The sequence below is a fragment of the Taudactylus pleione genome, unplaced genomic scaffold (assembly GCF_031769625.1).
Source record: "Taudactylus pleione unplaced genomic scaffold, aTauple2 ptg000484l, whole genome shotgun sequence".
NCBI classification, from domain to species: Eukaryota; Metazoa; Chordata; class Amphibia; order Anura; family Myobatrachidae; genus Taudactylus; species Taudactylus pleione.
The window spans coordinates 863240-887537 of record NW_028284886.1 but is presented as its reverse complement, the minus strand read 5'-3'; the positions used below and the strand labels follow the sequence as shown (position 1 = coordinate 887537).

The window sequence follows — 24298 nt, the reverse complement described above, 5'->3', positions numbered from 1 at the left end:
ACACACTCGTAAGACCTTGAATATTCAGCCCGGTTGGCAGTTTGAGTTTGACATGCCTGTTCTAGATCAATTAATCAATCTCTTTGCATTTTGTTTAGTCTCTTGTTATAATTTAACATCTTGTATTTTAAATTGTAATAAGACCTTGACAGAAATCTCATTGCACCTCATTGCCCACACTTGTAACAAATGACGCCCCCCAATGTACAGACAGAAAACCAGTTCTGATTAATGTACATATTCTGACTTCCATTAATAATCTCAATACCTAATAATAATTTATGCAGAGACAACCTGTTTCAGGATACTTAGTCTTAAAACATCATATATGCAGCTATATGCACACCTATACAAACCTAGTGTACTCTATTAATTTCATTTGTACGATGAAAAACTACATTGACTGACTTTACCTGTAAATATATAAACTGTTAACTGGTTAAAATCATTTAATCATTAATGATATTCAAAAATATTCCCTTAAATGCTAATATTGTCTACAAAATTATATCTGAACAAGTACCGCCTCCAAGACTTCTCCCGTGCTGCACCCTTTCTATGGAATGCTCTGCTTTGGTCTATAGCTCTCCCACCCAACATCCATTGCTTCAAACATTCCCTAAAACCACTTATTCACCCTAGTTTACCGGAATTCTTCCTAATCTGGTCTCCCACATCCTTATCCTTGTATCTGCCAATGCTCCCACTCCTTTCCCCTCCTATTAAAATGTAAGCTCTCGCAATAAATGGTCCTCCCTCCTAGTGTATCTTCCCTTCCCCTAGATCTACTACCTCAGCCTACTAGTATAATTACATGTTCTGTTTTGGCCAGTTTTATATCTGTCTATACAGTGGCATGGATATCTACGCTGCCTTATAAATAAAGGATAATACTTATGTTCTCTGGAAGCTCGTCAGAAGTCTCGTTTTAAAGCTAAAAGCTTAGTTCTAGACTGAAGCAAATGGAGGTCAGAATGATTGCTGGATTGTAAAGCGACTCTTCTTATACATGTGCACTACTGCAGCAGAACTAATATTTCCAAAGCTAGTTAGTCCAGACAAAGCTTATTCTAGAGTGCTTCCACTTGCTGGCGACTCATCAATTTATTGTACTAATAATAGCTGCAAAAACACTATTGTCTAATTCCAAGAATGCGTCTTGTGTTCTCTATAATAGTACACTGCTCTGGTGCCAGAAAACGAAAAGGGATTTGAAGTTCAGAGACTGTCTGTTACGGACAACGACGAGCTGAATTCTGCCGCCTGGCGGGCTGTCTATAAGATAAGGGGCAACGAAGGAGGCTTTTTCTCTATCCGCACAGACCCAGATACAAACGACGGTATCCTCACTACAGAAAAGGTGAGTGCCCGCCAGTTCTTCTGCACAGAGGCTGTAGCATTTCATTGTCAAGTTCCTTATTTTGAGGGATGCATCCAAAAATCCGTAATCTGCTTACAGGATCTTCTCTCCCGTTCCTTGCCCATGGCTGTCTTAATGCACAGAAGAGTATTGTGTAGTTTCTAGAGACTTTTCGATCTCCTGACTTCCACCTGACTATCTAATGTGCCCGTGACCTTGCTATGCTCTCCTTTGTTTCCACCACCCCCCTCCTTCCCTTCTAGGAGAGCTGGCATGCATGCTACATGCCCTAAATGTTGTTGTCCCAGCAGTCAAACTAATTGTGCAATGACACTGGCATGTTTACAGGACTTGAAGATGAAGTTCTGTTTCATGGGGACTGCCCCCCCCCCCCCCCCCCTAGTGGACTAAGTTTAAGATGGCGGCTGGCAGAAGGTGGTGTGCTAATCAGAAACACTAGTCCTTATGATTGCACCTCAGACGAACCTATCGGAAAACAGCTGCTCTCGACTTTAATGAATGGTAACCCGCATAGGGTGACGAAGGGAGAATGTGTCAGCAAGCCCAAGATTTGTTGGTGCTGTGTGGAACCAAAAGATGCTGCTATATGAGGCGCTCTTGGCTCTGTGTACCTAAATCTATTGCCCTGCGTAATGCAGAAAGCCTTCTCTGCAATCAGGGACAGTTATATTACCTAGTTCAGGTTTCTTCCTTCGCCGATTTCTCCTCCATTCTGTTGATGTGATCCGGTTGGAAGCTGCATAGTGATCCAAGTCACCAAGGACTGATATATCGGCCGCACGATAACACCCTTTACCCACCAGCAGCTACACTTGTTGTTCCAATACGTATGTATCACCCCTGTCTGCCACTCCCCTTTTAGACTGTAAGCTCTCGGGGCCCTCTTCCCTAATGTGCTTTTCCTTCCCTCACTTATACCATCCTCTCCTACAACAGCACCAAACCGTTGGGATCGCCCGCCCCGCTGCTTATTTGGGTACTATGACTTACAATATTTATAAACCATGCCTTGTAGTGTTTTGTACTGCAAAAGTCACTTTTTGTAATTTTTTTTTTTTTTTGGTCTTGATTTGATCATTTTTGTTTATGCACTCTGTAAGGCACCGCGGATCCCTTGTGGCGCCATATAAATAGTCTATCAAGAGTTTTCCCCCTGTGATCATTCGCAACGTGTACGGCTGCACAGGATGGGACCTTGCAGTAATTGGTATCTGTCTTATGTGATTTGGATTATGACCTTCCCGTTGGACAACATTGTATAATGTTGGTGCTTTATATTTAAGGGCTATGAAGCCGAAGTCTCATTTTTCTATCTGTTAGCTGCCCATTACATTGTTGCATACATTTGCTCACGCTTAGTCTGCAAATTCCTTCCCTTTTTATGTTGGCATGTGTTTGACAGCCTCAATGGCTCAGCCCAATTTGGTCAATTGGTCGTCTAGTCAAACTGTGGGTCTTTCTCTTAATGGTGAACATTGGGGTCAGGTAAGGTTGCCAGGAATTAGTTAGCCAGAACTTGGTTTAATAACCCCCCCCCCCCCCCCTTTCCCTATACACCCTCCTCAGTTTTTAGTTAAGAGCTGTAATTATCGCAGTATAGTTTGTACTTTAGTCTGAATGATTGTGGCTGCTGGATGACTGCTTTCAAGGGTAGGTGCACATTCTGGGGTTGGGAAAAGTAGACCAGGATGGTGTGGAAGAGGCGGCATGCCTTCTGGGGGCTCCTGTCCGGCGGTTATAGGAGGTGGGCCGGATTGGCTGATGCATCGCCAGCGGTGCTTGCCCTAGCTGTGGACAAGCGGCCAGCAGCAGTTGCCTCGCGAGGTAAGGAAGCAGCAGACTGACCTTTACAGACGGTCAGGCGTTTGAAGAGGGGCAAGCTCCAGCGTCTCAGCCACACTTCCTAGAAATATCCATCTTTCACCTTCAGAGGGGAGCAAAGGACTCCCAGGGCGAGAGAAACAGCCATGACTCACTAGTCAGGTTGGATTAAGTAGTCATTGTAGTTTAGCAATCAGTGTCGTGCAGCACTCCAGGCATAAAGACATCACTGCTACAATGGCATATGTCTATCCTACTCTTGTGTTTTATGTGGGTGTGTGTTTATGTATCTATACTACACACATATAATTAGAGGGTTTTCCTGCCTGGAAGAAGAGATTGCAGATCTGAGGGAGTTGGTAATGACGTTTCTGGACTCCAGGAGACTGTCTTTCCCAGAAGCTTCATGCACAACAAGACCGCCTTCGATTCTATGCAACATAGCAGACTGCACTCTGCACTTCCAAACAAGTATTCCAAGGAGTTGGTCTGGATCCTGTCGTCCTCTCTGTAACAGTTTTCATTTTCATTTACCTTCGGACACAAGACAGAGAGAGTGAGATTGGTGGTTAAATAGATTTCACCCAGGGGAAATAATCGCCCAGACTGGATTGGACAGCAGTAACAGCCGATGCAAGTCTCTTGGTCTGTGGAGCAGTAGTCTTGGGTTTTGTGATACAAGATCTTTTAGTCTTCAACAGTCAAGATTGCCCTTAAATGTTTTGGAATTCAGGGTAATTTTGTTAGCGCTAACCTCCGACATGTTCCTGTCCTAGGCTTTCTTTCAATTTTCTGTCTTCTCGAAGAGTAGAATATATTTATACAGTAGATCTTATGACTGTATCATTTTAGGCTTTATAACGAAAATCTGAGGGGGTATAGGCGTGTTATTATACAGGCATAATGAAACAAAGTGCTAGCTTTCCCGACACCTTTTCATAACCCAATGGTGTACCGTGTCCCCCCAGAAGGATTGAGATTTAACGGTGAATACGAAAAACCTTATTTTTTATTTAATTCCCCAGATACCAAAGTAGTGTGTCTTGGTGCATGTCCATGGAAGTACGAAGTCCAATTTTCTTGTTTCCCCCAATCCCACACTAAATCTAATTATGTCCTGTAATGTTGTGGTGACCGGTGACCTTTCTCCTCCTGGCAGAGTTTGGACTTTGAAACCAGAAAGCAGTTTGTGCTGCAGATCACCGTGGAGAACGAAGAACCTTTTGCTGTCAATCTGCCAACCTCAACCGCTACGGTCACTGTGAATGTGGAGGATGTGAACGAGGCTCCATTCTTCAAGCCGATTGTCAGCCTGGTGGAGGTGTCGGAGGCCCTTCGTCGCGGGGAGAAGGTCACATCGCTTGTTGCTCAGGATCCTGACAAGCAGCAGAACCAGAAGCTCAGGTAAGTCCCAAGCTGCTGGGTTTGGGGAGTGGCCAGCAATGTTCCACTAGTGCGCACATTTTTGGGGGTTTTTTCTGTTTTTTTCTTTTTATCATTGAACTTAATCAACCACATTTTCTTAAAGTAGTTTTGCGATGGGCATTTTGCTGTCTTTGCAGGCAAATTCTGGGCAATTGTTTTTTTTGTTTTTTCTTTATGGTGGGTAAGTTTGCGAATCTTTTTTTTTTTCTTCTCCCCAGGTATAAAATTGGTAATGACCCTGCGAAATGGGTTTCTGTGAACGAGGACACTGGAATTGTCACCGGAAATGGCAATCTAGATAGAGAGTCTGAATTTGTCAAGAACAACAATTACACGGTTATCGTGATGGTGACTGACGATGGTAAGGTCGGTCGCTCTTCCCAGTCACAGGGAAGTCCGCTAAATGTTCTGTTGTAGAGGGGAATCGGTTGCGTTCTGCATTTTCCTGACCTGGCAAAATGGGTCTGAGTCTCCCAGATGTACACTCATGATGCAATCTAATTAACCTGTTAATATATCTGCAAACATTGGCCCATAGCCTTTCTTTTATGAAAGTCAGTATATCGCACAGTACTGCCACATCCTTTGAAACCAAATGGTTACATGTTAAAAAATATAATTCTCCTTTTTTTAATTTTGCTCTATCCCCACATCTTAGAACTTTAGTTGTTGCTGTGATTTTGGTGCTTTCACTTAAATTCTATCCGTTCTCCATTCTCTCTGCCATGTGTCCTGCGGATATAAGTTCTACTCATCATAGCAAGTCTCTTATCTGCACAGGGATTCCATTTGCCACCGGTACTGGTACACTCGTCCTGCAGCTGAGTGACGTGAATGACAATGGTCCCATCCCTAATCCTCGTGCCTTCACCATGTGTAACCGAAATCCAGAACCCCAGGAGTTCTCAATCAGTGACGCCGACCTACCTCCGAACACCTACCCCTATAAAGTGGAGCTCTCGCACGGATCAGACTCTGCCTGGGAGGCTGAGATGAAAGGAACAGGTAACTAGCGTTGACTTATGGAAGTGCCGTGTTACTCTAGCTGGGGCCCTGGTGAACCGGTTCAGCCTTTGTGTCTGCCATCTGGTGAAAATGAATGTTGTGGGGTATACTCATTATCTGTGGAATAAGCAGTGGTTCTGGTTTTATCTGAGGCTTAGGAGGGGTAACTAGAACTTGCCTTTTGTATCTCAACCAGATGCGATGATCCTCCGACCTAAGGAAGAACTGAAGATCGGAGACTACTATGTGTATATTCGCCTGTTTGATGCTCAGAATCTGGCGCAGGTTACCGTGGTGAATGCAACTGTGTGCGGCTGTGAGGGTAGTTCCATCAGCTGTAATGAGAGGATTTCTGCGGGATTTGAACTGCCAACTATACTGATCATTCTGGGATCCGTTTTGGCTCTGCTAAGTGAGTTCTCGGCTTTTGCAATTGGTTAATTTTTGTTTTATTTTTGTGGGGGGTGGTTTAGTTGACCTGTGTGTTCGTTCAGACTTGTCCAATGTATCGATACCTAGTAAAAACCTCTGTACGATCCTGCCTATACCTTCTAGAATGCCTTTCTATACCTTCTAAATCCTGCCTATACCTTCTAGAAGTGTCGCAATTTAGCGTAATGAGTTGCACAGTAAATAAATGTCTTCAGACTTTGTGTTTCCAAAGCACAAAAAGGTATTATTCAACCTAAAAACAGATGGTTACACGCTGTGATCTAAAGACAATTAGCGCAAATAAATCATACAGACCCAAGGTACAGTTGTTACATACGCACTCGCTCTGGCCCAGATACCGGCATCAATAAGAAACCTCTGACAACAGCATCTACAATAGGACAGATTGGCATGATTCCATTGGTTCTCCGTCATGATGCTTCTGTTACAGGACAATTAACAGGTCAGTTCAAATGGACACAGGTCAGCCTCCGACAGCCTTTTGTCTCCTCTTTCCCGCTGCATGCAAATCTAAGCTGCTAACATTACAGAGTACATTTTAATGTTTTAACACCCTATAGTCCATAGTTCAGACACATGTTCCGATCTTCTCACCGATGGTACGGGAATCTGTGGGGAGACAGTGGATCAGTACAACACCAGACACTGTCTGCTTATCATGTACTAAGCCTTAGATGTCAATCTTTATTACACAACATTAATAATCACTGAATAAACCTTGAATATCATAGTTTAATACTAGGGAACCATTTATGTAAGTGTGCAGTGTGTAAGTATTTGGGAATGGGGAAAAGACGCTACTTAGTGTTGTGTGACTATGTGCTTTGTGGAGTACACTATGGTGTGTGTTTTGCAGGGATAATTAGTTTATATGTTTTAGCGACTGTCTATTTATGTGGTGAGGACTTAACTTTTCTATTGCGTGGCATCGCACAACGCTAAATAATAGCATCGCCGTATGTACTTAGTGGTGAGTTTCACTCAAAATGGCGCTGGGCGGCCAGTCGCAAAATGGCGTCTCTTTGCCATTCGCAAGATGGCGTCGCCACCCCGATCTAATTTTAAACCGATCCTGTCTCAGCCAATTGTCCGGCTTCGACAGTCCACCCTTTGATAGCAAACATGCTATCACACACTGTTCTTAAATTTAATTTTAGGCTTACATTATGACATATTATTTAATGTTATGATATGGCACAAGGTGGTTCTTAATCCATCAGTAATGTGTCTCTAAGAGGGGGCATAAAAGTACCCTTATACGCACACCACGGATCTTGGGAGATCATGGGAGAAATGTGGGGATGCATCAATCCTATAAAGGAAGCCTTGAGGGGGAATAGGGACTTACATTATTTAAGGTGTTTTAAAAATAACATTTCAATAATACATTTTATGCATGTCTAAATATAACACATTATTCGATGGTATTTCCTAGTTCAGGGTTATAATGCAGTTCTACATTTACCTCAGTAATCATATTGTCACTACTGACCACCATCATAATTTAATTCTTCTGGCTTACCTTATTTTTACATTTTCCACACTTCAACACAGTAAGAACACACCTGACCCCTATGCCAATTACTATGATGACAACCAGTATGGGGATCAGGAGTTTAAATGTGCTTGCAATCATTTCTTGGACCCATTCTCCTAGACTTGAGAACCTTCCCTGGGTTAAACCATGAAACCCATTCCTCTAACTTCTCCTCTACTTCAGCCACAGAAGCATTATGGTTCTTTTGAAATTCCCATTTTAGCTGCAGAATTTCATCCATCTTCCGGTCGATCACCTCCTTGTAGTCGCTGGTATCATAAGTACAACACTGTACTCCAAATTGGGTGGCCAAAGTTACACAATACCCTCCAGTGACAGCTGTTAAATAATTTAACACTTTAATACGTTTCATGGAACACCGTAGAAATATTTTAAAAGGTATAAAGATGCACCTACTCTCGAAACATGTCACCCAGTGTCAAAAATAAAATTTAAAAGATTTAAGAATTCAGGCGATAGAACAGATTAAAATGACATGCTGAGAAGGTGATAGATTCAGAACACTTTGTAAGAGAGAAGCCTTTTGGATATACAGTCTAAGTACATTAATACCAGGTGGTCTTAATGACACGGTTGAATTAAATAATGTACAGTGACCACATGTGATTTTGGTAGACACAATTGACTGGGTTTGATCATCTTTGAAGGTATAAAAAACAAGTACTCAAAATAAAGCACCATAACATGTATTATTAATTTTAGCAATTGATAGGGATTGAAATATATTTGGGGATAGATGCCTAGGTGACCAAAGGTCCCTTTGGACCAGAGGATTTTGCCAATTATTTATGAATCCCGTAGCTGAAGACTATATCTTTCTAACCATAATTTTTTAAGTGTGTATTTTCCCTTCATGGGCTATATATCTGGTGTCCTTTTGGATATTTGTGGGTTATGGTGAATAGAATTTATTGGCTGTTCTTTTTTCTTAATTTCCCATAATTCATCAATATCTTTAGTTTAATTTGTATTTTCTGAGATTTATTTAAGATTATATATATTTCTTTTTGTATGACAACAAAGTGGCTATTTTAGGGTACTATGGTCCCTTATAGTTTTTTCTACAGCGTCCAGATAGAATTAATGGTCCAAATAAATATTTTTATATATTTATTTTTTTGTTATTTTTTATTTTTTTTGTTATAACTATTAGATTCGCTATGATAAGCATTTTTTTTATTTTTGGGTTATATCCATCTTTATACATCATTATTTGATACTTAAAGTATTTTCCAGTATCCATGTGCATATGATTGTTGATGTGTATATATGGGTTATGGGGGGCATCCACTAGACTATTTTATCCCTGTCCCACCTCTTAACGATTTTCCCTTGAAGTTTCCCTTGAAATCTGATCTTCCACTCTGCAAATCTTTTACAAATCTTTTGCAAATTGTTCAAAGGATTTGCAAAAGATCTAACGATAAACTATGTTGTTTCAATCTGTGATTGAGAGCTTTCAGCTATAGTGGGCAGATAGTGGTTCATCGTTTGATCGTTCAGCTTGAACGATGTGTAAACGATTTGTAAGCAATCAAGTGAAATTGACCTGCATGTTCAGTCGATGGAGGAGACTATCAAACGACAAGCTAGAGCGTGCATCGTACATCGTTAGTTTGCAAATCTTGCAGTAATTGTTTCTATGTTCAAATGATGTTTGAACGATTATCGAACGATTTTTTTTCATTATCGTTCAACTTTATCGTCTAGTGGATACCCCCCTTAATGAGGATGATTATTTGTGTATGTTAAGTTTTCTTAGAGATAGATAGATAGAGATAGATAGATAATCTATCTATCTCTATCAAATGAATAGGAATTATTATTATTCTTTATTCTATAATATCCGATTAATCTCCGGGCATATGGATCTTGGCAATATATTCTAGTGTATAAGCTATGACTTCTGTCCATATTGAGATCAGCTGCCCGAAGGTAATGACATGCAAAAACAAATATCATGCTGGAACGCATGAAGTCGGTGGTATATACGAGAGGGAGCCAAATAACAATCACATGGCCCCTCTCGAAAACAAGGTTTGAATCGAGACGCACGACTCATGCGTAAGACGTCAGTGCCTGGGTGAAAAACCGGATTACTCACATAGCCCCTCTTGAAAATGAGGTTTGAATTGAGACGCACGACGCATGCGTAAGACGTCAGTGCCCGGGTTAAAAACCGGAAGACTCAGACTGAGTCTCTACACTTCTGAGGAAGCCGCTGAATCCTAAGGAGGCGGAGAAACGCGTAGACACATTTTATTCTAAAGACCAGCTGGTTTGTACTACTCTATTACCTCCCGGGTGAGTACAAGACTTTTGTTAAGCCGGGATTTCAATTTACTAAAGGGAGTGACTTTCAACTTTATTAAGGAGTGATTTATATATCTTAAGACTAAATCTTTGGCGTGTTTACAAATATCCTGGATGTATACAAACACCTTATCTGCAAGCAATATGTTATAAAACCTGGACTTATGCATGCCTGCTACTAACCACTTTTTTCCAATATAAATATATACATGGAGTTTCTATAAAGACTTTCAACTAACTTTTCGCTTTGGGCAGAAGCTAACACCATATATGCATTTATAGAGTAAGCTGACGACTCATATATGTGGGTTTGCATGCATGCCTGCAATTATTTTGGCACACTAACCAACGTTGCTTTTGCAGTATTGACTGTTGATTCTATATCTAATCTGCATTTTATATGTTTGTTTGTACTTCTGTTGGTATATTGTACCAGTGATATTCAGTGCCAGATTAAGGTCCACATGGGCCTGGAGCTGAAATTTATGAAGGGTCTATTGTGTGTCACCGCAGGGGAGTTTGATAAGCGCTGTGGTGATGTGACTAGTTATATGGGGGCAGGGACTTATCTATAATGGGTGCAGAGTGTGCAGGGTACACTGGTCCCCGAGTCCAGGGGGGGGTCCACACCGCACACCCTGCACCCATAGGTAATTATACTTGCCCCTCTGCCGATTCCCGAAGTGCTGCTCCGCAGCACCAGACCGGCGCTGTAGAGCAGCACACACTCACTGGGAAAATGAGCGACGGCCATTTTCCCAGTGATCTGCACATGCACAGAAAAGATGTCCCTGGGAAAGTAGGCGCAGGCACCATTTTTCCGGAGACTCGCACATGTGCTGTAGATTCTGGCATGAAGCCAGGATGTACAGCGCTCAGTGCCGCTGAGCCACCGTCAGAGGGGAGGGGGCCCAAACAGAGGCTGCAGACGGGCCCCCTCCTCTCTTAAAACGCCCCTGTGTGGGGGCATGCCTAGTGTGTGGGTGTGGTCTACACAGAATGTGTGGCTATCTCCATGGAGGGCATATGTGACATCTACCTTCAACCACTTTATAGTGGAGCTATAACAAGAAAATAAATTGAGTGAGAACTGTATGGTTTGCCTTTCCTTTAGATTAATAAGAGAAGAAAAAAATCCAAAATTATACACTGATTTTGGCATATTTCTATGTGTCCATCCCACATCCCTAACCACTGCAGTACATTAATAAATGAACTGTCTTTTTTGCTGCTGTTGTTTTAAAAAGGCAATGCTGGACCATGGCAGCAATGGCTAACTTTTACTGCGCCTGTAGCAAGGTAACAACCTGGTAGATTTGTGGCTCTTACCCAGGGTTGCCTACCCTCCCGATTTCGGACGGGAGCCTCCCCATAAACAGGTGCAGCTCCCCCCCCCCCCCCCCCCCCCCCCCCGGAAAGGCAGGCAAGCCTCCCACCTGTCGCCGATCCCCAGTCTCCCCCCTGCCAGTACCTGTTAAACCCCCGCGGCGGGGGGGGGCGCTGACGCGATTCGCATAATTTTGGCCCCGCCCCCTGCTTCACAATGCTTGTTTTTTCAGCATTGTGCAACGGGGGCGGGGCCAAAATGACGCGATCGCACGGCCCTGCCCCACCCGCAAACTGCCCTCAGCCCACCCGGCCACACCCCCTTTTGCCGGCCACGCCCCTGTTCTGTCGATCTGGCTGCTCCCTCCCGGAAGGAGCAGCCAGATAGTCGGCAAGTATGTTCTTGCCTTGTTACAGATGCAGTCAAAATAAGGGTGATGTGGTGGTCCATAAAAATATCTCCTCCCGGGAAGGGGTTGTGGAATACAATCTCTCTCCCTCTCCTTGTGTGCCCTCAGTGATGCATAGAATAAGTAGTAAGAACTGCGGCACTCAAAGTCTGATGCACAAGACGATCTATATTAGCATAGAAACCAACGTTTCAGAGCCTCCAGGCTTTTTTTTTTTTTTTTTTTTTTCCAAGCTTCACAAAGTATACATATAATATATACATACACACACTATATATATATATATATATATAATTTTTTATACTGTGTGTGTGTGTGTGTGTGTGTACTACACGCACTAGCTGGTGCATACATGCCTACCCTTCCGGTTTTCGCGGGAGGCTCCCGATTTTTCGGGTAACCACCCGCACCCCCGGAAGGGTAGGCATTTCTCCCGCATTCTGCCCACTTCCTAGTGAAGTGGGCAGAATTAGGAGAATACCCGTGGCAATCGTGGGTCTCCATGAAGGGGGCGGGGCTTAAGCTGTGATTCTGCATGAATCACAGCATTTGGCCCCACCCCTATGTAAATTATGCCCAATCGCGGCAATTTTACTGCGAGGGGCAGGGCTTAATGACGCAAATCGTCAAGCCCCGCCCCTGTAAGCCCCCTGCTGCTTCTCTTACCCGGGCTTCTCCCGGGAAGAGAATATTAAAGGTAGGCAACCCTGAGCTGGTGACAGCTGCCTTCCCTCCTGTGCAAGGTAGCTCAGCCTCTGCGCTCCACCTCAGCCTCATAATTTCCAGAGCCAGCTGTATCAGCCCAGTTGCGGGGGAGCTTTAGATGACCCGGGGAGTCAGGACCTGAGCTTCTGGTCACCTGGGGGACACAACTAGGGTGGGCGCTGGGCGACCCAGGCCGGGTTGTTTAAGCAGGACCTGGGAGCGGAGCTTCGGGAGCATGTGGGCGGAGGTTTGAACTGCACAGAGGATATTTGGAAAGCCAGGGGCGGAGCTTGTCTGTCCGGGGGCGCAGCTTTGGACGGCAGAGGGGGGGGGGGGGGTGAAGGGTGTGAATGGTCCGGGATTCGTATCCTAGTTCACTGACTGTATTGCAGACAGTCATGTTGTCAGGATTCAGTGCAGTGCAGACAGTGTTTACAGGGATCTTTATTTTCCCCATCAGTACTGTCTGCAGTGGATCCTGTGGGCCTATTTCCATGGTGGACTTGGAGCTGCAGCTCCACCCACCCCATTATCCGGCCCTGGTGATATTTATCAACACTGATTGCCATGTTTATCAATGACCATTTATATCAATATTTTGGTCCAACACAATTTATCTGGTAATTTTTTGAGTACATTACCGGTCGGTCTAACTCAATCTTTTTAAACTAATTGTACTTTTTATCTATTCATGTATATTTTTACACTATAATTGATTTATTATTTCATGTTGTTAAATCTTGTCCAAGTGCTGTCCAATATTTTCATAATTTAACACTAGTCTGTGTTGCACCAATTCTTTCTTGTATGCTTGCAACTCCCTACCTGTATACCTGAACGTGTCATATCCAAGATCTTGCTAAATTGATAGATAATATCACCGACATGTATGATATCTAAAATTTAGTGTACCCCGAGCGATCCTGGTGGGATCCAGTGCTACTAAAACTTGAAAGCCCGTTGTCTCACTAATTAACTGAGTGGCTTTATGCACGTCCCCAGGTATCATTTCTTTTGCCTCTGTGTTCCTATTGCGTGTGAAGATATGGTGATGGTGTGTTTTTATGAATACCAAGCATTTCAACGTGTGAGGGTCATAACCTCTGGGGCTACTCTTCCCAGGTAACACAAACCTTCGGAACTCTGAGAGAGCCACTTATACGCTTTCCTTCCACATATAAAATATAAATCATCATTATAGTATGCATCATTATCATTAAACACATTTCCCTTGCAAATAATCCAATCTCTGGTTCTCCCATCTGGTACATGCAAGTTTCTGGTTGTATTATCTTAGCACAATATCCATCTGGTACCTTACCAACCATTTCTTTGGTGGGACTTAGTGTATATTTATACCGGAAGTGTCTTCCACCTGACCTAATTTTGCGTAATAGTTCATAATTCATAGGCTCACGGTCAGCATTTTGTGAGAAGGTAATCGTCTGATTATTTCCAGTCGCCTCCCAACTTCCTGGGTCATTGAAGTTGGTGATGTTTAAGCATAAGTGTTTTATCATGCTTGGTACTGGTGGAGCTTAAAATGGGGTGGTTTGGTATTAAGAAATTTTCCGTCCAGTGTCTTCCCTTTTGGCAATTCTAAAATTTCAGAGATATTTAACGAGAAAGGCACTAATCCTAGATTATGCTGTCCTTGGGGCACGTGAGAGCACACCCAACAGTCAGTTTGGTTTAAAATTTTGCCCACCATGGTGTGATATTCCTCTAGAGGTTACCCACCCCAATACTGATTATACTTGGGTTGACATCGTTTGATGCATCTCTCATCAATTACGGACCCACAGAACTCACACATACAATAAGCCTCAGACGACAGACCTTCACACCGTCCCCGAGTATCCAAAATAGCAGATCTCTTAACAATTACAGTACTAAGATTGGTCAGACACTCCACTGATTGGCATAGAACTCCTCCTCTTGACTCCATCCCATCAGCACTGCCATCAGCTCCCATCTCCTCTATCGGTCCCCCGTCACAGAAACCAGATTCAACATCATGAGTTTGTTTCCGGCATATCATGTGACTACAATTTCAGTTTCTGCTGTTGCTGTTTTAACTGTTTATTCATTGATATAATATATCTTAGTTACCTCGTTGTTACACTTCAAGTCTTCCTGTGGACTTATAATCAAATGAGGTTGTCAAAGGGGATCAAAGATTTAGAGGGGGTGTAGGAGTGGTCCTTATGCTATGTAGGACCAACGGTAATGCTTCTGGCCATCCTAGTCCAGTCTCTGCCATGATTTTACTTAATTTGTTTTTAATAGTTCCGTTCATCCTCTCTACCTTGGCACTGGCTTGTGGTCGGTAGGGGGTGTGAAGGCGACTATTTAATACTAATCGGTTTACACACATTTTGAAAAACCTCACCTGCGAAATGAGTACCCCTATCACTCTCGATAATTTTAGGGATACCGTATCTGCACACACACTCCTGAACAATTTTCTTGGCAGTGAATGCAGCAGTAATTAGTGTGCACTGATGTGTGTTCCAATTGGGTTGAGGCATACCCAGCTGCCACTAATACATACTGAGATTCCTACCGGGTGGTAATTGGATGAAATCAATTTGTATTACCTGGAAAGGTCCGTCAGTCAGTGGGATGGTTCGGTAGGGATCGTTTTCCCAATGTTTTTCCTCAAGCAGATCAGAAAGGACATTGCTCTCTTTTCCGCTTGAGAATAAAACCCTGGGGCGCACCAGTATGCTCTCACCAATTTACACATACCTTACTTTCCCAGATGAATCAGACCATGCGCTGCCTCAGCCAGGCTGGGGTAATATGCCTTGGGAGCTACTGGCTTACCTTGTCCGTCCCTCCAGAGTCCAGAGGACTCTTGCCCACATCCCTTGTACTTCCAGACTGACATTTCCTGGATAGTACACAAATTTTGCATCTCAATTTCAGCATATCAATTGTTTGAAAAGACATAATTTGTTCCGTTGGTACATTCATTTTTAACCCTGCTGCCCATTTTGCAGCGTCTTCTGCTCTGTTGTTGCCCAGTGATACCGGATCATCTTCACATGTATGGGCTTTACACTTAATTACTGCCACTGCCTTTGGCAATTGGATTGCTGTTAATAGTCTTTTTATATGTTTGGAATGTGCAATTGGTGTGCCTGCTGCTGTTATAAATTTTCTCAGACACCATAAGGCACCGAAATAGTGTACTACTCCGAAGGCGTTTCTAGAGTCAGTATAGATATTAGCAGATTTTCCTTTCGCTAATTCACACGCTCTCTTTAGTGCCACCAGTTCCGCCACTTGGGCCGAGTGTGGTGGTCCTAAAGGTTCGGCTTCTATGATGTCTTCGTCATTTACCACATCATAACCTGTACATAACTCTCCAGTGTCAGTCTGTCTATGACCACTCCCATCCGTGTAAAATATCACATCTACATTTTCTAAGGGTGTATCCCATATGTCAGGTCTTGCAGTAAAGGTCTGATTCAGATATTCCATACAATCATGTACATCAATATACCTGCAGAACTCACCTGTTGCCAGCGGCTCACCTCTCTCCACCCTTTGTGCATCATGTTGCACATATGGTAAATAAGTAGCTGGATTTAACGTGCTGCACATTTTGATGGTGATGTTTGCAGGTGCTATTAAGGCTAGTTCCCATTTTGTGAACCTAGCTGAGGAGACATGTCTGGTTTGGGCAGAGTTTAGCAAAGCAGATACAGCATGGGGAGTATAGACAATCCTATCATGGCCTAGTAACACATCCTCACTCTTACTGACCAATAAAGCAGTTGCTGCTACACTGTACTGTAGTATGCTACGGGCCTACTGGCATCACCATGTTTTTGTGTGAGGATGCCTGCTGCACACCCATCAGCTTCCGTACAATAAAAATCAAAAGGTTTTTCATAATCAGGTATTCCCAATTCAGGTGCTTTTGTCAGGCTCTCCTTAAGATTAAGGAAAGCCTGCTCTGATTCCTGTGTGTGTGTGTGTGTGTGTGTGTGTGTGTGTATGACACGATCAGACTTTGAGGAAGAGACTAAGTCCTGTAATGGCAAGGCCAAAATAGAAAAACCTAGGATCCACATTCTGCAGTATCCACACATTCCCAAGAAGGTACGAATTTGCTGTTGGTTCTGCGGCAGTGCCATGTTCTGTGTGGCCTAGATTCTGTCGTTTGTGAGATGTCGTAACCCCTGAGTTAGGCAGTGTCCCAAATATTTAACCCTGGACTGGTATGGCTGTAGTTTGTCCTTAGCAACCTTGTGTCCTGTTTGCGAGAGATGAAGCAACAAAAGTTTAGTATCATTTAAACATGACATAAACGAATCAGAACATAACAATAAATCGTCCACATATTGTATTAGAACAGATCCATTGGCAGGTTGAAAAGATTGTAAACAGTCGTGTAAGGCCTGGGAAAAGATACTGGGGCTGTCTATGAAACCTTGGGGCAATCGTGTCCATGTGTATTGTACACCCCTGTATGTGAAAGCGAATAGGTACTGACAGTCAGGATGAAGAGGCACAGAGAAGAAAGCAGAACAGAGGTCAATGACAGTGAAATGGGTTGCATTTGGTGGGATTTGCATAAGAATGACAGCTGGATTTGGCACTATGGGAAATTGGCTCTCTACCACCTTATTAACACCTCCTAAGGTCTTGTACCAGCCTATAACCCCTCCCACCACTCTTCTTTACAGGAAAGATGGGACTGTTGGCTACACTAGCTGTACGAACTAAAATTCCCTGTTGTAAGAATCGCTCAATTATGGGATAAACACCTAATTCTACCTCCTGTTTTAATGGGTACTGGGGAATTTTTGGAGCTTGCCTACCGCTTTTTAAATATACCATTACGGGACTTACGTCTGCCATTAATCCAGTGTCCTGTCCATCCTTGGTCCAAAGTGAATCTGAAATTTGGGACAACATTTGATCTACCTGAGACGGATTCTCACTTAAACTGGTAAAGTGATACATTATCCTTTGGGGAGTGTCCAGCATATCCCTTACCTCGTGCGCAACTCTCTCTGGGATATCTAAAAATACACGATCAGGGGTACAATATGACACATCCCATTTTACATAACAAATCCCTTCCCAGTAGGTTAATGGGGGCTGCCGCTGCCAGGGGAAATTAATGCCTGGTATGCAATGGCCCGATAGTGACCTCTGTGGATTTTGTTAAAGGATAATGTTGCACTTTACCAGTTACACCCATTACTGGTACTGTCTCGTTGGTTACCTGTAAATTAATGGAAGATTTTATCACTGACCTGGTCGCCCCTGCGTCTACAAGAAAAGGATATTTAGTACCCGCTATATCAACCATCATTACCGGTTCTTCCCTAGTACTTCCCGTTAACCTGACTATCTGTAGACTACAGGTATGACCTGACCCCTAGCGTTGGCCCCCACTCTCCAATAAAGCATTAACGTCCACAATTGGAGCTGGTGTCTTTGGGACATTTGATGGTCTGTGTATATCCCTTATCCCCATAAGGGCATATCTGGGTACTCCCCTGGTTAGGGGGTCCTACCCTCTTCGCCGTACAATTCCTACTTATGTGTCCTGGCTGGTTGCAATTAAAGCACTTCCGTGGGTGGGGAGGATGAAAGGATTGCTGTGTGGGTTGAACAGGAGGGAAAGGTGGTGGGTAAGGGTATTGAGGGAGATATGGGGGTTGTGGATAGTATTGGAGTTGTGGCTGTGTGTGATAAGAGGGGTAGGGCTGTGTTTGCGGTGGTGTAGGATTAGTGAGGACGTGTAGCTGTTCAGGTGCAGGTGTGTCTGCTGGCTGTGATGTTAGTCATTCCTTCTAGAGCTTGAATACTAACAGCCATTAGTTTCTCGCTCTGGAGCTCTCTTTTTAGAGATGTTCTTGTCATGTTCAATAGCGGATTCTATGAGGGTGTCTACAGTGACTCCCCTCCAGCAAGGCTGCGAGGTCTGAACCCGTGTCTTTAGGTTCTCTTTAAGACCATCCATGAGTACAGTGACAATCATTCCCCTGTGGTGAGTGCTATCTTTAATATCTTCTAACTCAGTGTACTGGGTGATAGCCTGCAGAGCCTGGTTACAATAATCTTCTGCAGATTCACTTTGTTTTATGGTGAAAATTTTGCTTCAGTTAACTACTACTGGAAAATATACACCCAATTGAGTTACAATGCGGGAGATGTTGCCTTGATTAATTTAGTCTGTTAAGGGAACAACTCCATCCAATACACAATCTGTGATAAATTTTGTCACGTCGGTATTTCGAAGAAAACAAGCCCTTAACACCATTCCCCTATCTTTGTTGGTTGTCTCGTGAGAACTACCCAAATTTTTCAAAAATCTTTGACATTTGGCTAATTCCTTTTTGGGATCGGGGAAATAATTCATTATGGAATTTAGCTCCGCTCTTGTCCAAGGACAATGCATTGCTACCTCCCTTGTGGGCACTACACTGTTTGCATCCGCATTCCTATTCGGAACAGTTATTGTCCGGATGGGATGCAGACCGGCCAAACTGCTACTTTTGACCTTATTACCTGGCTGGGGGTTTAGTCTATTACTGCTATGTATAGGGTTGACAAATTCCTCTACGGGTGCAGTGGATATTAACACTTCCTGTACGATCACTGATGAAGATGGCGGCACCACTTGTGCTTGCCGTGGTGGAGCATCTAACGTGTACAGCATGGGAAATGGCAGACATAACAATAGGCTCATCATCCACATCATAAACATTTTCCTTATGGTTACTTAAGGGAGGGTACAAATTACTTGTTACATTTTTATGTTTTTTTTTTCAACAACTGTACCTGCACCCCCATCAGCATAGGGCGGTGGTGGTGCGCGTGAACCACTGACAATACCTTCAACAACGCTACCTTGCTGCACGTGCGCGCTATCTCGTGGCTCGCACGCATTGCAATTTAGCGGTGCGGGTGTACTTTCGGGTAACGTGCTAGCAACGGTAGTTTGCGCCACTTACACACCTTTTAACCCACACGTCTCCCTCATGCTGCCATAATTTTAAACATTCGTTATATTTTACGTTTTTCACTCGAACGCACCAGACTGATGTAATCTCGGACATTGTTCAATACATCCTTATCAAAGCTACCAATTCTGGGAAACTGTGTAACACTCTTTATCGTCATCTTAAACTATACATCACAGTACCTAATTGCATAAGCACCATACTTCGTATGCATAATACGGCGTGCCGATCCAAGTGGCGCTTCCATTAGCAGCACATCATTGTCTAACATCTCTACTGTTTGCTTGGCTCCCATCCTGGGACAACTCCTACATTTTTCAATAAAGATTTAAACCGGTGAAAGACAGTCAAGATACTTTCACTTACCTGTGGACGTCTTTGAAAAAGGGTGTATCCACAAACCCTATGGAAGACCTCTAGACGCCTCCACTCACCTTGTGTATAGTAAACTGTAAGCTGCTACCGAGTCACTAGGCCGCTCGTTACGCCTAGCACTTAGGGGTCCTACAATACCCTTAACATTTAGGAACCGTGTTACACCCTAAACAAACACTCACTGTTACACACTTCTTTCCTGCGCAGAAAAATACACGTTAACCCAGTTATTGTCAACACTTGATGATGTATTCTCAACGGCTTTGTTTAAAACGCGTGGCAGCAAGACTGGAAGTACGTATACGCTATAGTGAGACTAGTCGCATACACAATATTGCGACTACTACACAACACGTATTATGACTTGCGCTATACTGCAACTTAGCCGCATACACAATAATGCGACTTCCCCACAAAAAAAACAAAATACAAACAAAGAAACCTATCGACGAAGGAAAAAAAACTTTTTTCCTCCCTCGTTCCTGGTTTCCCAATCAGCGCTCCTAAAGTCACAGTAACAGGTAGCGCACTCTCAGCAACAACGGTGGTAACAGATTCCAAAAGCACAATGTGTTCTCCTGCTAGGCGCCTCCACCCTTTTGCTGAGAGTTCGATGCCGAGTGACCGGTGGCGTGATTCACACTGCGAGCCCCCAACTATCGATACCTAATAAAAACATCTGTACGATCCTGCCTGTACCTTCTAGAATTCCTGCCTTATATCATACAGACCCAAGGTACAGTTGTTACATACGCACGCGCTCTGGCCCAGATACCGGCATCAATAAGAAACCTCTGTCAACAGCATCAGCAGGAAGACTCTCGATTGGGGTCAAAGCGCGCACATATATGCTCTTACAGGAATAGGCAATACAATAGGACAGATTGGCATGATTCCATTGGTTCTCCGTCACAATGCTTCTGTTACAGGACAGTTAACAGGTCCGTTCAAATGGACACAGGTCAGCCTCCGACAGCCTTTTGTCTCCTTTTTCCCGCTGCATGCAAATCTACTAAGCTGCTAATATTACATAGTACATGTTAATGTTTTAACTCCCTATAGTCCATAGTTCGCAGATGCATGTTCCAATCTTCTCACCAATGGTACTGGGAATCTGTGGAGACACAGTGGATCAGTACAACACTAGACACGGTCTGCTTATCATGTACTAAGCCTTAGATGTCAAATAATCTTTATTACACAACATTAATAATCACTGAATAAACCTTGAATATCATACTTTTAATACTAGGGAACCTTTTATGTAAGTGTGCAGTGTGTAAGTATTTGGGAATGGGGAAAAGACGCTAGTTAGTCACACAACGCTATGTGCTTCGTGGAGTACGCTATGGTGCGTGTCTTGCAGGGATAATAAGTTTGTTTTAGAGACTGTATATATGTGGTGAGGACTTAACTTTTCTAATGCGTGGGAATCGCACGACACTAAATAGCATCGCCGTTTGTACTTATAGTGGCGAGTTTCACTCAAAATGGCACTGGGCGGCCAGTCGCAAATGGCATCTCATTGCCATTCACAAGATGGCGTCGCCCCGATCTAATTTTAAACAGATCCTGTCTCAGCCAATTGTCCGGCTTCGACAAATGTTTTAATGCCGCCTTGGTGCTAGAAGAACACTCTTTGAAAATGTGTCCAGCATTCTGCTGGCTGGTGAGTCCTATAACTCCGCAGTTGCCGGATAGTCTCCCTGATTCTCTAATGTTCTCTTGCAGTTCTCATCCTGCTACTGTTACTGTTCTTGAAACGGAAGAGAGTAGTTAAAGAACCATTGCTGCTGCCAGAGGATGATACAAGGGACAACATATTCTATTATGGTGAAGAGGGTGGTGGAGAAGAAGACCAGGTGAGTTTGATGGATCCTTGTTTTGAGTGTAAAATAGAGGCTAATGTAATCTAGTATTGGATGTATTATACCATATTGCACTGGTGCCCAAACTCTGTCCTCAAGGCACGCTAACAGTCCAGGTTTTAAGGATATCCATGCTTACGCACTTGAGACTTAATTAGTACCTCAGTCACTGATTGTATTGTGCACAAGCATGGATATCCTTAACACCAGGACCGTTTGAGAATCTAGGGCAGGGTTTCCCAAACTCTGTCCTCAAGGCACCCTCTCTGTCTCCAGTACCCCAATCTCCCCACAGAATAACAAGTGGAATAATTAGCTCCACCGGTAGATCTTTTAAAATGGTGTCTGAGTAATGAGTCCACCTGTGCACCTGCTGGGTGACCTTGGAAACGCGAACTGTTTGGGGTCCTGAGGACCGAGTTGGAGAACGACTGTATTTTACGGAAGTTCCAATAACAAAACTCCTATCTCTCCAGGACTATGACCTGAGCCAGCTGCATCGTGGCCTAGATGCCCGACCTGATGTCATGAGGAACGACGTGGTACCCACGCTAATGCCTGCGCCACAGTACAGACCACGGCCATCGAACCCTGATGAGATTGGGAACTTCATTGAAGAGGTGAGTTTATACTGTACATGGTAGACTGTGTGGAGGTCGAAACTGTTTGTTTTTTTTGTTTTTTTTTAAACCCACTCTTGTGTGAAGATGTCCTAGACTTAAGGAATTTTTAGTTTTACTTGTAAGAGTTAAAATGCCACAAGTCTATTTCCTGTGCGTGGACATCAGTGCACAGTCCTGGGCGGCCTATTACAGGAAACTGCTTAATGGATTCTCAGACTCATTAAAAGCAGAAACTACAGCTAAAGAAGCTGCCATGTCCTGTCTCCTGCGTTTTTCTGTGTGTGTACTATGTGCTGTTTAAATATCTGTAGGTTTTCCACAAACATTGGCCTTGATCTATTACAGCTATTTTAAGGCATGTTTCTTTCTTTTTTTTTTTAATTTTCTTTCTAGAACCTCCATGCCGCTGACAATGATCCGACGGCACCGCCATATGACTCTCTTCTAGTCTTTGATTACGAAGGTAGCGGGTCCGAGGCCGCTTCCCTCAGCTCCCTGAACTCCTCCAGTTCCGATGGAGACCAAGACTATAACTGTCTGAATGACTGGGGACCCCGCTTCCGGAAGCTGGCAGACATGTACGGAGGTGATGAAGACTAGTTTGTTGGAGGGGTCAGCTGCCAACATTGTCCAAACTAGAACTTCTGCCGCATCGCCTTAAACAATGGTTATAAGTTTGGTTTTTTTTGTTTTTTTTCCGGGACTGGAGAATCTGCCTTATATTATCTTACATGGCATGTGGGGATCTTCTCCCAGTTCATGTTACCCAGTCCTTAACCTCTTACCGGCACCAAGCAACCATACTAGAACACTGAAGTTGCCAAGCCAAAGACTTGAAAATAACTTTAATAGTTTGACTATAGTGCCCACTATAACTAGGAAACACAGCAAGAAGGGTTGGGGCTATGCCTTCCTCTGCAGAAACTCTGTTTGTAGTCTTGGTTTCTGGAGTGGTTGCCCTGTTTGTTTTAAAAAAAAAAAAACTGATCTACCACGCTAATCAACATGTAGACTTAAACGTTGCACCAATAAGCCTTTATACCACTCCGCTGTGTAATAAAGTTTTTATTTTAAGGATTGATTTGCTCACATCAAACATCAACTTGCTCTTGGAGGATCATAGAGCGTGCTACTCATCTACCACTGGATTGATATTTGGACTGCAAAGGCGTAACGCCACAAGTTTTCTGGAGGGTTCTCTACTTTGGGGTGTTACCACAATCATAGAATATTTTTAGAGTTCTGTGTACATTGAAGGCTAACAGGGAGGGGATTTAAGGGTGTATTGAGGTCACACAAACCATGTTGGCCTAAGATAAGTTTATATACCCTAATGCGTAAAGATTCCCAGACGGGATGAGCATGGCTAGTTGACTAATGGTTAAAATTTTGTTACCATGTATCTGGCCTATGAGAATCCATCCGTTCTCCTAATTCATAATTTGGGCCTTACAATTGCTTTTTTTATATTTGGTTATTTTTCCTCTGGTTTTTTATTTACTATTTATAGGAATAAATTGTTTTTGTATCAAACGTCAAAAAAAAAAATTTAATGTAAACCACCCAAATACATTTTATTAAAGGCTTGTTTTTGTGTTTTCTTTTTTTATTTAAAGTTCTTTAACGAAGCCGTGTGGTTTTTATTTTTAGCTTTTTTTTTTTTCTCCTCCTACTATGAATGCAGAGCACGTGGAAATCTACTTGAACTAAAAAAAAAATTCCAGTGTAATGTTATAATATACTTGTACCAGTTTCTGTTTAATCAGCGATGAATTGGGCCAATTTCTCGATTCCCCAAACGCCAGGGTTGGGGCATTGGTGAAATCCAACATGTTGGATTTCCCTGATTTTACCGTTCACTATCAATATGATCGGTACCAGCAAATCTGGGATTTTTTTTACATGAAGAATTTCAGATTCCCAGACTGGTGATCATCAATGGTGGTTCTGGTAGGATCGGAGAGTCTGTGAAACTGCTGCCTGATGTATGGGGTGCCTAAGGTAGTTTCATTAGGGTCCTGGCTTAAATCACTGAATGTGTTT

General features: G+C 43.2%; 1 protein-coding gene across 1 annotated transcript in view; it reads left to right on the top strand.

Moving 5' to 3' along the window:
• LOC148502735 (EP-cadherin-like) overlaps positions 1–23883 on the top strand; it is a 49957-nt gene extending 26074 nt beyond the window's left edge. Inside the window, exons 9-16 of the mRNA XM_088449406.1 lie at positions 1178–1360; positions 4362–4606; positions 4846–4988; positions 5408–5632; positions 5829–6044; positions 21496–21626; positions 22109–22252; positions 22649–23883. Of these exons, the coding sequence (XP_088305532.1) occupies positions 1178–1360; positions 4362–4606; positions 4846–4988; positions 5408–5632; positions 5829–6044; positions 21496–21626; positions 22109–22252; positions 22649–22855 (1494 nt within the window). The 3' untranslated portion in view covers positions 22856–23883. The remainder of the gene's footprint in view (positions 1–1177; positions 1361–4361; positions 4607–4845; positions 4989–5407; positions 5633–5828; positions 6045–21495; positions 21627–22108; positions 22253–22648) is intronic.
• Positions 23884–24298: the final 415 nt, after the last annotated feature.